This window comes from Octodon degus, unplaced genomic scaffold (assembly GCF_000260255.1).
Source record: "Octodon degus isolate 3935 unplaced genomic scaffold, OctDeg1.0 scaffold00167, whole genome shotgun sequence".
Taxonomy (NCBI): Eukaryota; Metazoa; Chordata; class Mammalia; order Rodentia; family Octodontidae; genus Octodon; species Octodon degus.
In genome coordinates, this window is record NW_004524743.1 from 2,768,288 (window position 1) to 2,779,586 (window position 11,299).

An 11,299-nucleotide genomic window follows, 5' to 3' on the forward strand; every position below is an offset into this window, starting at 1 on the left:
CCGTTCCTCTGAAGACATTACCAATTAGAGAAGAATAAACAACATGGTAGAAAAAAAGATGGCAGGTTCTATACCAGAAAAGGATAAGCTTAAAGTTTAAGAAAAAAGACAGTAGAGGATTTGAGGTTGGTTTTGTTTTGTTTTTGTAAGAAAGGCAGGATTTATGGAGGACAATAATATTTCTCATAAACGCACAGCTGGGGCTTGGGCACACAGCTCAGTGATCTAAGCACCTGCCTGGTACTCCTACTACTTCCAAGCGCAAGGACCTAGGTTCATTCCCTGGTACTGCATGCTGTGCCAGCCTTAGAGCCCTGGGAGTGTTGTGCCAGCCATCAAACCTGGGAGTGGTGATACACTCCTATAATCCCTGCGCTGGGGAAGCTGAGACAGGAAGATAACTAGGAGTCTGAGCTGTGTAGCAAGATTCCGTACCAAATAAACAAATAAATAAAAAGATTTTTTAAAAAATTAAGACACAACTGGAAAGGTATAAACAGACTGGCTTTCTGTGGCACAGGCTAACAAAAGAAAGGAGACGCTCACCTACCAGTAGGGCCAGGCCCACAGCCCCTGCCAACCTTGAGGCCAGACCACAAGCACAGGAACCATGCAGAGCGTGGGGCCGGAGCACGGTGTCTGCAGCACATCCAAGTGCTCCAGACATTCTCACTGAAACCCACCAACAACTCGTAGGATGTAACTCATCTCTCTCCTTCAAAGTCAGGCTCAAAGAGTTTAAACAACTTACCTAACATCACCCACAACCAACAATCTTTGCATTCTCTATTTAGGAAAGCAGTATGTACAAGGAAGCACAGAGGAGAAGAGAAATTAAGAAAAAAAAGGGGGGGGAGGGAAGACTCAAAGACATGAAAAGCCAAACAGGAAGGACACCAGCCAGTGAAAGACTGAAGGAAAAAATGAAACGTCAAATAAGTAATAACAACAACTACCTAGAGAAACTACAACCTAGTTTGACACCTGGTTGGGGGGAGCAGAATTTCAAAAGATGAATCTGATACAGAAAAAAGCAGCAGCAACTAAATAAAAACAGAAAGCTACCTCTGGAAGAGCAAGTGAATGGGGCTAAAGCTTTGGCCTTCTGTCATAAGGAGAGAGCCAATGTAAAAGCAGACTCAAAACAGTATTAAGAGCAGTGTCAGCACCCCCTTTTACCCCCCAAGGTGAGATCCCAAGATTAAAGACACATGTGTGGGGGCAGGATTTAGCCCAGTCATACAGCGCCTGCCTAGTAAGCAAGAGGTCCTGAATTCCATTCCTGGTATCCCCACCCCCCCAAAAAAAACACATATATGCAAAAACATCAACAATAACAGCAAGCAACATGGAGCAGAGCAGAGAGCCCAAGAGTGAAAGACAAAGAGCCACCTGAGACTTTACTGTATAATTCTTATCTCATGTTCATATACTTACACAGTACTGTAACCAGCACATGTGTTTACCTGTGCTAAGTCATTTACATAATTGAATCCCACTGCTCACCTGCACTAGACAAGCAGGGTCACATCCTGAGGTGTTCTTAGACACTGCTAAGCTTTGAAGAGTGGTTTCCCACAGGATACAATTCAACATACGAAACAGTACTCACAAAAGTCCAAGAAACACAGACTTCACATAATTGAATTAAGATTAGCATACTTATGAGTTACAGAATCAAACAAAGTGACTACTTACAAGGTCATTCATATTAGTTTGGCTAGCTGGATTAATTTCCTCTAAAAACTCCAAGACATAAAATGTGTATCTATCCATAAGATGGACTCCAATTGCAGGATCAGGTTGATGCTATGAAAACAACAACAACAACAAAATATACACATAATGACATCAGTAAAGCAAAGGCTTAAAATTCAAAGTTTCCTTCTCTGTTAAACAGGTATCTATTCATAAAGCATACACAGTGATTTCACAAATAACTACATCCCAAAATATTTCACTTACAGATAGAGAACATGCACCTACCGAGAGGGAATCTTCGCCTACTTGGCTACTGGCTAGAGCCATTATGTTAGGAGAATAAAACCGCTCATACATGGATGCTCCTTGGCAAGTGTCAATAATAAACAGTAGTTCATTGTAGCTGTAAGAAAAGTGAAAACATCTTTGACAGGACTCATGCTGTTGATCATTTCTACAATATTTCCATAAGATCTTTCTTAGCCATTTTATTAGCTGAACATTTGGCAAGTTTTCAGTAGAATTCTAGTAGAAATTTGGCATCAGAAAAGTTAAATTACCTGGATATGGCACTCAGGGAGGCTGATGCAAGAGGATCACTACTTTGAGCCCAGCATCAGTGACTTAGAGAGAGAGAGAGAGAGAGAGAGAGAGAGAGAGAGAGAGAGAGAGACAGACACACAGACACACAGACACACAGACACACAGACACACAGACAGACAGACAGGAAATGAATAAAGGAGAGGGAGGGAGGGAGAAAGAGAGGAAGAAGGATGGATGAATGGACAGACGGACGGATAAATGGATGGGGTAGGGTAAGGGGTAGAGAGGAGGACTGTATTCAATCCCCAGTATAGTAAAAACAGCTAAAGGCATAATTCTGGTCAGGGAAATCATCTCAGCAAGGAATGATAGTGCTGCTACAAAGTAGCTGCGTCAAACTTCTTCCTCTACCACGTCTGGGTCACATGGGAATGCAAACAAATATTCAAGTCAGCAACCACTTTTTTTTTTTTAAATTTTAGGGAAGGGTCTATAGGATTTTCAGGGTCTCACTACTGGATTGGACTCGTAGTGATCTGCCTATTTACAGCCTCCCAAGAGCTGGGATTACAGGAGCGCACCACCAGGGTGCAGGGCCGGCACGGCAGGCCTGGGGCCTGAACCCTGAGCCCCTGTGCCCGCTTATAGGCGCTTTAATCTGCTGAGCTATTTGGCCAGCCCTGCAACCACTTATTTAACACACAAACTACTCTAGAGAATATTATAGATTCAGAAGGAAAAAAAACTAAAGACATATATTTATCTTTATATTTATAATGAAAGATAAACACATAACTGAACTGGAACATGGCATTACACTATTACAGATAGATGGCAAGCATTTACACCATGTCTGGCACCATGCCAGGAATATAGTCATCCCTGCCCTCCTTGGGCTCACAGCTGCACAGACAGAGTGCTCTCTGGGAACTGAGAAAAGAACGGAGGGAACTGCAAAGAAAAGCAGGTCAGGGAAAGGAGATGCCCCTCATGGACAATAAAAGGCGAGTACCATTTTATCTAACAGAGAAAGAAAGAATACATTCCAGTAGAGGAAAAATACCTACTATGAAAAAGTATAAAATCTTGGGAAAGGGAAGATAATTGGGTACAAAGCAGAAACAGCTTGGTATAGCTAGGGTATAGAGTAAATTTAGGAGCCAAAGAGAAAATGGTCCTAAATAGGTCAGGGCCAATTTGTAGAGATCCCATATGAAGCCTGGATCTTATCTATATAACTCTGAGGAAGCCCCAAAATATTTGGGATGCTTAAGTTGGGATTTTAATGAAAGAATAACTGTTAGATCTCTGTGTTATCGTAAAATGGCAGCTGATTAAAGTGAAAATACAAGGAGACAGGTTTTCTGAGGAGTTTTCCTTAGACACCGGGTCTAGGGAAACAGTCAATATTGCTCCCAGAATAGGAAGCACAGAATTGCAAAACACAATAACTGAGAAAAAGATGGAAGGTACAATCAATGAAACAGTGATTTTGAGACAAAATTTGTGGAAGACCCTAAAGACTAGAAATATCTGAAATTACAAAAGTCAGTATAGTAAAATAATTAAGAGCAAGCTCTGGGATCAGACCACACCAGCATCAATCCTAACTCTGGTACTAGCAGTAGCTGTGTAAAGTTTGGCAAGTCAGCTTAAACTATCTGTGCCTTAATTTGGTCATCTGTGAAAATGAGAACAATGACATCTACCTCAGAGTTGCTATCAAAAGTGAAACAGACAATACATATGGAACACAGAGCCCGCATCCCATATGCATTCCGTAAATGTAGCTTACATAATCCGCATTCAGGAAACACTTCCTCAACACAGGTAATTATTTATTTTGTGGCACAGTGGTGTATACATTTCTCTCTTTCACTAGACTGTAAACACTTTGCAGGCCCAAAAAACTTCGTATTTCTGTGTTTGACATGTAGAGAAGAGAACCCACAACACTGACTACTGGCAGTCAAGATGCTACAATTCTGCTACTTTAAGTAACAGATATGACAATTTCAGTTTAAGAGATCATTACCAAGGATTACCAACAGAATATCATCCATAAAGCAAGTGAAGTCGCAAATTCTATGCTCATTTTAACAATTTTTTTTTTCCAGAACCGGGGATTGAACTCAGGCACTTGCACTTGCCAGGGAAGCGCTTATTCCACTGAGCCGTCTCCCCGGACCAATTTTAACAATTTTTACGAATAAATAATACTACTGTCACACTGAGATGTGAAGAATGTGCTGAAAAGTAAAAAGAGTATATACAAGCTGAAAACAAACTGATATTTAGAACCTCCATGAATAATTTGGTTGGGTAATGGATGGAAAAGACTTGTTTCCTCCAAAAAGGATTCTACATAAAAAGAGATGGTTTTAAGAGCTCAACTTTACATACTGTATAACCCTAAGTTTTTCTTTTAAAAAAAGTTCATCTCAATGGAAAGAACAAACATAAATTTGAAAAGTGGAAGGAAACAATAAAATTAAGTTAAAATTTTAGAAAATAAGAACTATGGATTTATCATTGAAAAATTAAGTATTATCTATCTTATAAAAAGAAGTCACTTGCTAGTTACCGTCTTTTCTGCCACATCTGTTCAAAAGCATCTGCAAGTTCTATGTTAGTAATTTCTTCAGAATCTTGGAATTTCAAGAAACCATTTCCACCATGTCCTTGTAAAAGAAAATCAAGTAGATACATTTTAAATGCATTTTAAATGCAAATTCCATATATCCAGATATATACACGTATTCACTATAATATTTTAATACCATTTATTTTAAACTCTAAAGTATATACTATGAAAACAAATTTAATTTTCTGCCAATCCATTCAAAAGAGAATAATGATAGATTGTATAAAACAGAGGATATATTTTTCTATCATTCATCCCAGAACCCACATTTATACTCTTTCACTGGTTTTATTATTATGTCAGAAATTCACTCCACTTGTACAAATTTTTTAAATACCAGCCAAATATTTTTGGTGAGCGAAAATCTAAAGACACAAGCTAGTCCCATGGCATGCTAGTACTATTCCCAGTGTACACTGCAGCACTCACCTAAATACTGATGTTTTTGCTACAGTTGAGAGTAAGTCTATGAGAGTAAGCCAGAAGACTGTGACACTTACTTGGTTTGCATGAAAGAGCTAGTTCGTAAGATTTAAACATTAGTTGTGTCATTTACTGACCATGCTACTTTCAGGCAAATAACCTAAGCTATGCTTCAGTTTCCTTAGCCATAAAAAGGGAAATGCATCAGCAAGCCCATTACTAGCTTGTTTAGATAGCTCCTTTGTGCAGATTTTTCTAAAGAACCTTGTAATGGGCAACAAAGTTAGGAAAAAAAACTCTAGTATCTTCCTCTGGATGCACGCAGGACGCTCTGTGAAATCACAAGTGGTTAGTGATAAGATCACTGTGAGGAGAAATATTCCTCCCTCCCTCTAGATGCAACCCTGTGGCAGGACACTCATTTTTGTGTGGAGCAATCCAAACTAGACTTCAGCTTCCACTTAACTGCAAGTCAGTGTTGCACCATAAAACCCACACAGGCATACATATCAACCTTGAATATCAGCACCCAAATCCCCAAGCTGCTATAGGATGAAATGAGGTAATACACACAACAATTTACGATATTGCAATGATGTACAGTATGCTTGAAGCTATCTTGAAAGACTACCAAGAGAATTCGAAAAAGAAATGAGTAAATCCTTTAGTTTAATATATCGACTTAAGCTGAGCTACAAAGTTGTACTTCATTTTCTTTGCTAGAAAGCAGGAAATTTCCTTAAAATTTTCAGACGTGAAAAAAAAATGAAAATTTTCCTGACTTTGTTAACTCTGTTGAGTTAATATATAAAACTGACAATCTGAGAGAATTGATAAAGTTGTAAATAAGTACTACATAATTAAGAAATACCACTATGTAGGAGTTTTAGCTCTCCTGTCACATGACAGCTAAAAATTATCAATGGAAAGCCCTCTGAAAAGTCTGACCATCTTTTGATCAATAGTCATAATTGTATCAGTAGAGAGGTAGTTGTGATAAAAAATAAAAAACAATAGACAATACCTTGGAATTGAAAATATAGCGCAGGCAATAGTTACCCAAGCAAAATAATTAAAAGTTAAATGATATGTTGGAAACTAAAAATTAATATGAACATGCAACCAGCCAAGAGTAGAAGTGTCTTTGGGAGGGCAATTATAAAATGCGTAATTCAGAGCCAGGAAGATAGCTCAGTAGAAAATGCATAATTCACATGAGGACACGTCTCAGAGAAATGAGGAGCTGTTAATAATTAGTTAGCCTGAGACAAAGACATAAATTAGGACTGTCCTAGTTGTCTCCAGGTAACTGGAGACATAGGTCACCTTAGACTTCCAAAGGAAATCACTGAAGGCACTGATTCCTGAGCTAACTCTGAAAAGATAAGGGGTGATCAGGTAGGCGAAACAGAGAAACAAAAGCAAAGATTTAAACAAAAATTTAGAGGACAGAACAGTCACATGCTGAGAATAGGAAAAAGTATAAGAACTTGGGCTGAAATTAAATAATAATATAACTAAATCATAACTTATATACTATAATATATAACTAAATTCTAATATGAGGCTCTTGATGAAAAAGCTACCACATCCCACAAATGGGGAGTGTGTTTACAATGCAATTTCATGAACCCCACCCAAGACCAAATCTGAGTTAAGAATGTCAGGGCAAAGTTTAAGTATTTACAATCAATTAATACTTACGCACCCAAAATTCGAGATGCAATCAAAAGGAAATCATTATAAAGTTTTAAGTTGAAGATTTTAAATTTCTATTAAACACATTGGTAAGAGGACCAACAGGAGAACAAAAAACTGAAGACAGAGACTGCTACAGCAGGACATCAGGCAGTACCAAGACAGGAGCAAAAAGCATAGACAGGAAAACAGGCAATAACACAAAATATTACAAAGTTGGGTACTCTTTACCCAAAATGCCTGGGGGCAGAAATGTCTTGGATTTCAGATTTTGGAATTTTTTTCTATAGGAAGAGGTATCTGGGGGAAGGGACCAAGTCAAAACACACATTTCATATACACCTCACACACACACCTGAATACAATGTACACACTATTTTTAGTCCACCTGCACTGTGACTAGTAACAGTCACATGAAGTCTGGCTATGATTTTCTACTTATAACAAAAAACAGTGCCCAAAACATTTCAGAATTTGGAACATTTCAGGTTTTAGATTTTATAGTTTAGGAATGCTCAACCCATGCCATTTTCAAATATCATTTCAAGTCATTCTATATCATAAGAATATAGAATTACATGATAAAGAAAATGAACTATTTTAATGAATAAAATGTGCTTAAAACTTTCCATGGAATCTCTTTCCAAAAAGACTTTCAGTAAATGTAACTACATCTCTAAATTCTGAAATTACCTGTCATATAAATAAGAATATTGCTTCTATCATCAGAAAGAAGACGTTTTGATCTAGGAGTACTAGGTGGGATCCTCCCAGTTAATACCCGTAAAAAATTCTCCACGGTCACCTGAAAAAAAAAGAGAAATCAAAAGAAATAGGACCTGAAGAAATCTAAAAATTATTTTTCACTTTCAAAAACATTCCTCTTTCTCTATGTATTACTAACCATAAACTGAAAGAATTAAACCTCAATTAAAATATATTCATTAAAACATATACTACCAAGAAACATTGTTACTATTAAAAACTACCTTGGAGAAAAATCAGCTAATAACAAATTTAAAAGTGAAGTATGCAAGGGCCGGCCAGATAGCTCAGTGGACTAACGTGCCTGTTTAGGTAGACACAGAGACCTGGGTTCGATCCCTATTGTGCCCTGCCGACCCCACCCCAGTGCGCACTGAGAAGGTGATTGAGACTGGGCATGGTGGTGCGTGCCTGTAATCCCAGCACTTGGGAGGCTAAAAACAGGAGAATCACTGTAAGTCCCATCTACACAGTGAGACTCTGTAGACCCTGTCCTAAATACATTTAAAAAAAACCTAAAGTATGCAAAGTATTGCCTTTAAAAACTAAAAGCTTACAAATTATTAATTTGTTTTAATAGGGATTCTTTGGGAAGACAAAACCTAGTTAGTAAATAAATTCAGCCACATTATTATAGTTTATACATATACTACTTTAAAATTCCCCCAAATTATGTATCTTTAATTGTTTAATGAATTTTTTTGTTTAGATTATGTTACGGGAATCTTTAATATGTAAAGTATTTACAATACCTAAAACCAGATTTCTAGCACTCCAAGATTCTGTGATGGCATACAATATTTTTATTTAAAGAACACAAAATGCAAATTTAAAGAAAACAGCTAAGTCATACCCATGAAACTTTTAAACATAAAAACTTCAACCCAGCTTTTTTCTGGACTTTTCTTGAGCTCCTGGGTATGACAATGTATACACTTAATGTACACTCTGCCCAGAGCACAGCAAACATAAACTGTTGTAATAGGACTTATTGGCTAATAAAGAAATGGAAATTTTGGTCTACATTTTAAAGATTAAATAGTTAAAGCAACCACTTATTGCTACAGCATTTCGCAGGTGCTTAACCCAGTAAAGATCCAGAGATTTACTTAGCCCATGTCATCAAGGGTCTTACACCTTAGGAAGATGGGGTTGCACTGCACTGGGTTGAGTTTGGTTCGGTTTTACAACACAGGATAGGGTAACCAAGGCCTTCTGCCCCAGTGCTATTTTTATTTTGAGACTAAATTGCACAGCTGGGTTCAAACTTGCAATCCTCCCACCTCAGACCCCCAGAAAGCTGGAATTAAAAGGTGTGTGCCACGATTCCAGATGAAATAGATGTGCTTTTAACAATGCTTCAAAAGAGGTCTGGAACTCAGACGATAGTGTGTCTTACTGTTGGTAGGCCTAGGAAAAGGGGAAGTATTACCTAGGGAGACTTCACACTTAAACATGGTCATAATCTATTACACTTAAAAAGAAGTTCCAAAGGAAGAAAATTCAGTACAATGGCATTTTTCATCTAATTTTTTACTTTTTTGTAGCTGTTATATATGCAGAAAAATAATAGAAATATGGATTTTAGGTTACTCATTATAATTTTCCCATAATTTTTTTCTTTTTTTTTCTTTGTACTCAGGATTGTACTCAGGACTCTATGCTTGCCAGGCAGGCACTTATTCTACTGAGCTATCTCCCCAGCCCGAATATATTTTCTAAAAACACTAAACTCAGAACTTTAGATCAAACAGAAAAAGTAAACAATATATTTCCTATAAAATAATGGATCTGTAAAACCTCACTATAATGTTGCAAGATAGAAATCAATATTAAGATTTTCTATCCTAGATACATACAAGAAACATTCTTGCTTTACTAATTTTATTTACTTATTCTTTCCCTAATACAAACTCCAGGGACAAATTACATCAAGGCTCAGGGACAATCATATGCTAAATGTCAAAAAAAAGAATGAAATATTTGTATTCTTCCAAAGTCTTGCATCTTAAAAATAACGTTTCAAAAACGTTGCTGGATTAACCAAGTTACCTCATAGCTTCGATAATCCACTTCTACGTCATCTCCGTACACATTGAGCTCCATATTCTTGTGACTGAACACGGTGGCTGGTTTGGGATTTCTAGGGTTGCAGGCCATGTCATCAGCAAGCATCAGGACGATGTGGCTGAGGGAGGGGGAAAGCCAGCAAATATCCTCTTTAAATGAAATAAAAAGTTAAAACTGATGCATTTATATCACTGAGCAGCTATATTTATAATTTTCCTTATTAAAAATAAGTGCATTTTCAACTACTTATTTTTTAACCACATTATCTTCATTATTTTTTTTTTATGAGTTCCGGTCTGCAATATAGTGACTGCATTCACCATAGGGATTGGTACATGTACAGAACACAATGCAATTCCCTTCTTTATCCCCACCTCTCAGCTAGGTATTTTTATTTTTTCAGTTATATATTTAAACTATTTTTTCATATTCTTAGGTAGCAAATTTTTCTAAAGCAGACAAAAATGGCAACCAGGCCTAAACCTAGCCACATAACTCCAAATTATTAGCTTTATTTTCCCCCCAATGAAGTTTACATTGTGCTAGTCAGCAAATGGAAGCTAAAGGACTTGCACTGGCTTCCCTAATTTTTTAAAATTTTATTTTATTTATTTATTTTTAATATATTTGGTACAAGGTCTCACTATGCAGCTCGGACTCATAGTAATCCTGTTTTCACCCCAGCGCTGGGATTATAGGCATGGGTCACCACACCCAGTCTCAGTGGCCAGCTCAGCATACCCAGGGGCAGGGCTGGCATGGTATGTGGTTCCAGGGATTGAACCCTGGTCTCTATGCTTGCTTAAGCAGGCACTTAGTCCTCTGAGCTATCTTACTGGCCCTTTAAATTTTATTTTTGAGAATGTGACATTCTCAAAATTTGCAGTTAAGAATTTAACTTTCATCAACCAATAACAAATATGGATGGACAGTTGGGAAAAAGAAATCCTTCTCCACTGTTGGTGGGAGTATAGACTGGTGAAACCACTATGGAAATCAGTGTGGAAATTTCTCAAAACACTAGCAGTAGATGTCCATTTGATTCAACTACTGCCCTTCTAGATATCTTCCCATAAGAATTAAAAACATTATGCCATAGAAGTATAAGTCACCCATGTTTATTGCAGCACAATTTGTAACAGCTAAATTTTGTCAACATCCCAAATGCCCACCAAACAAGAAATGAATAAAAAAAAATGACTTTTTATACAGTGGAGTGCTACTTAGCCATAATGAATAAACTGGAGACTTTTATAGGTAAATGGATGCAACTCAAGACCACATTCATAAGTGAAATAAATCAGACTCACATGTGTAAACATATTATCTCCCTTGTGTGAGCAGCTGAACAAGTAAATAAGATCCAACATGTACTACAGACATTGTGAAATGGGAAGAAACTGTTCAAAAGGAAAGAGAAACTGGGGTGGGGGAAAGGAAAAAAGAAGGAAAAG

At 37.3% G+C, this 11,299-nt stretch overlaps 1 protein-coding gene across 1 annotated transcript in view; it reads right to left on the reverse strand.

The window, feature by feature from the left end:
- Pigk (phosphatidylinositol glycan anchor biosynthesis class K) overlaps window positions 1-11,299 on the reverse strand; it is a 102,513-nt gene that overhangs the window by 55,159 nt on the left and 36,055 nt on the right. Inside the window, exons 4-8 of the mRNA XM_004643163.2 lie at window positions 9,828-9,963; window positions 7,704-7,815; window positions 4,830-4,926; window positions 1,987-2,104; window positions 1,699-1,809 (exon numbers count right to left, since the gene is read on the reverse strand). Coding sequence (XP_004643220.1) covers window positions 1,699-1,809; window positions 1,987-2,104; window positions 4,830-4,926; window positions 7,704-7,815; window positions 9,828-9,963 — 574 coding nt within the window. The remainder of the gene's footprint in view (window positions 1-1,698; window positions 1,810-1,986; window positions 2,105-4,829; window positions 4,927-7,703; window positions 7,816-9,827; window positions 9,964-11,299) is intronic.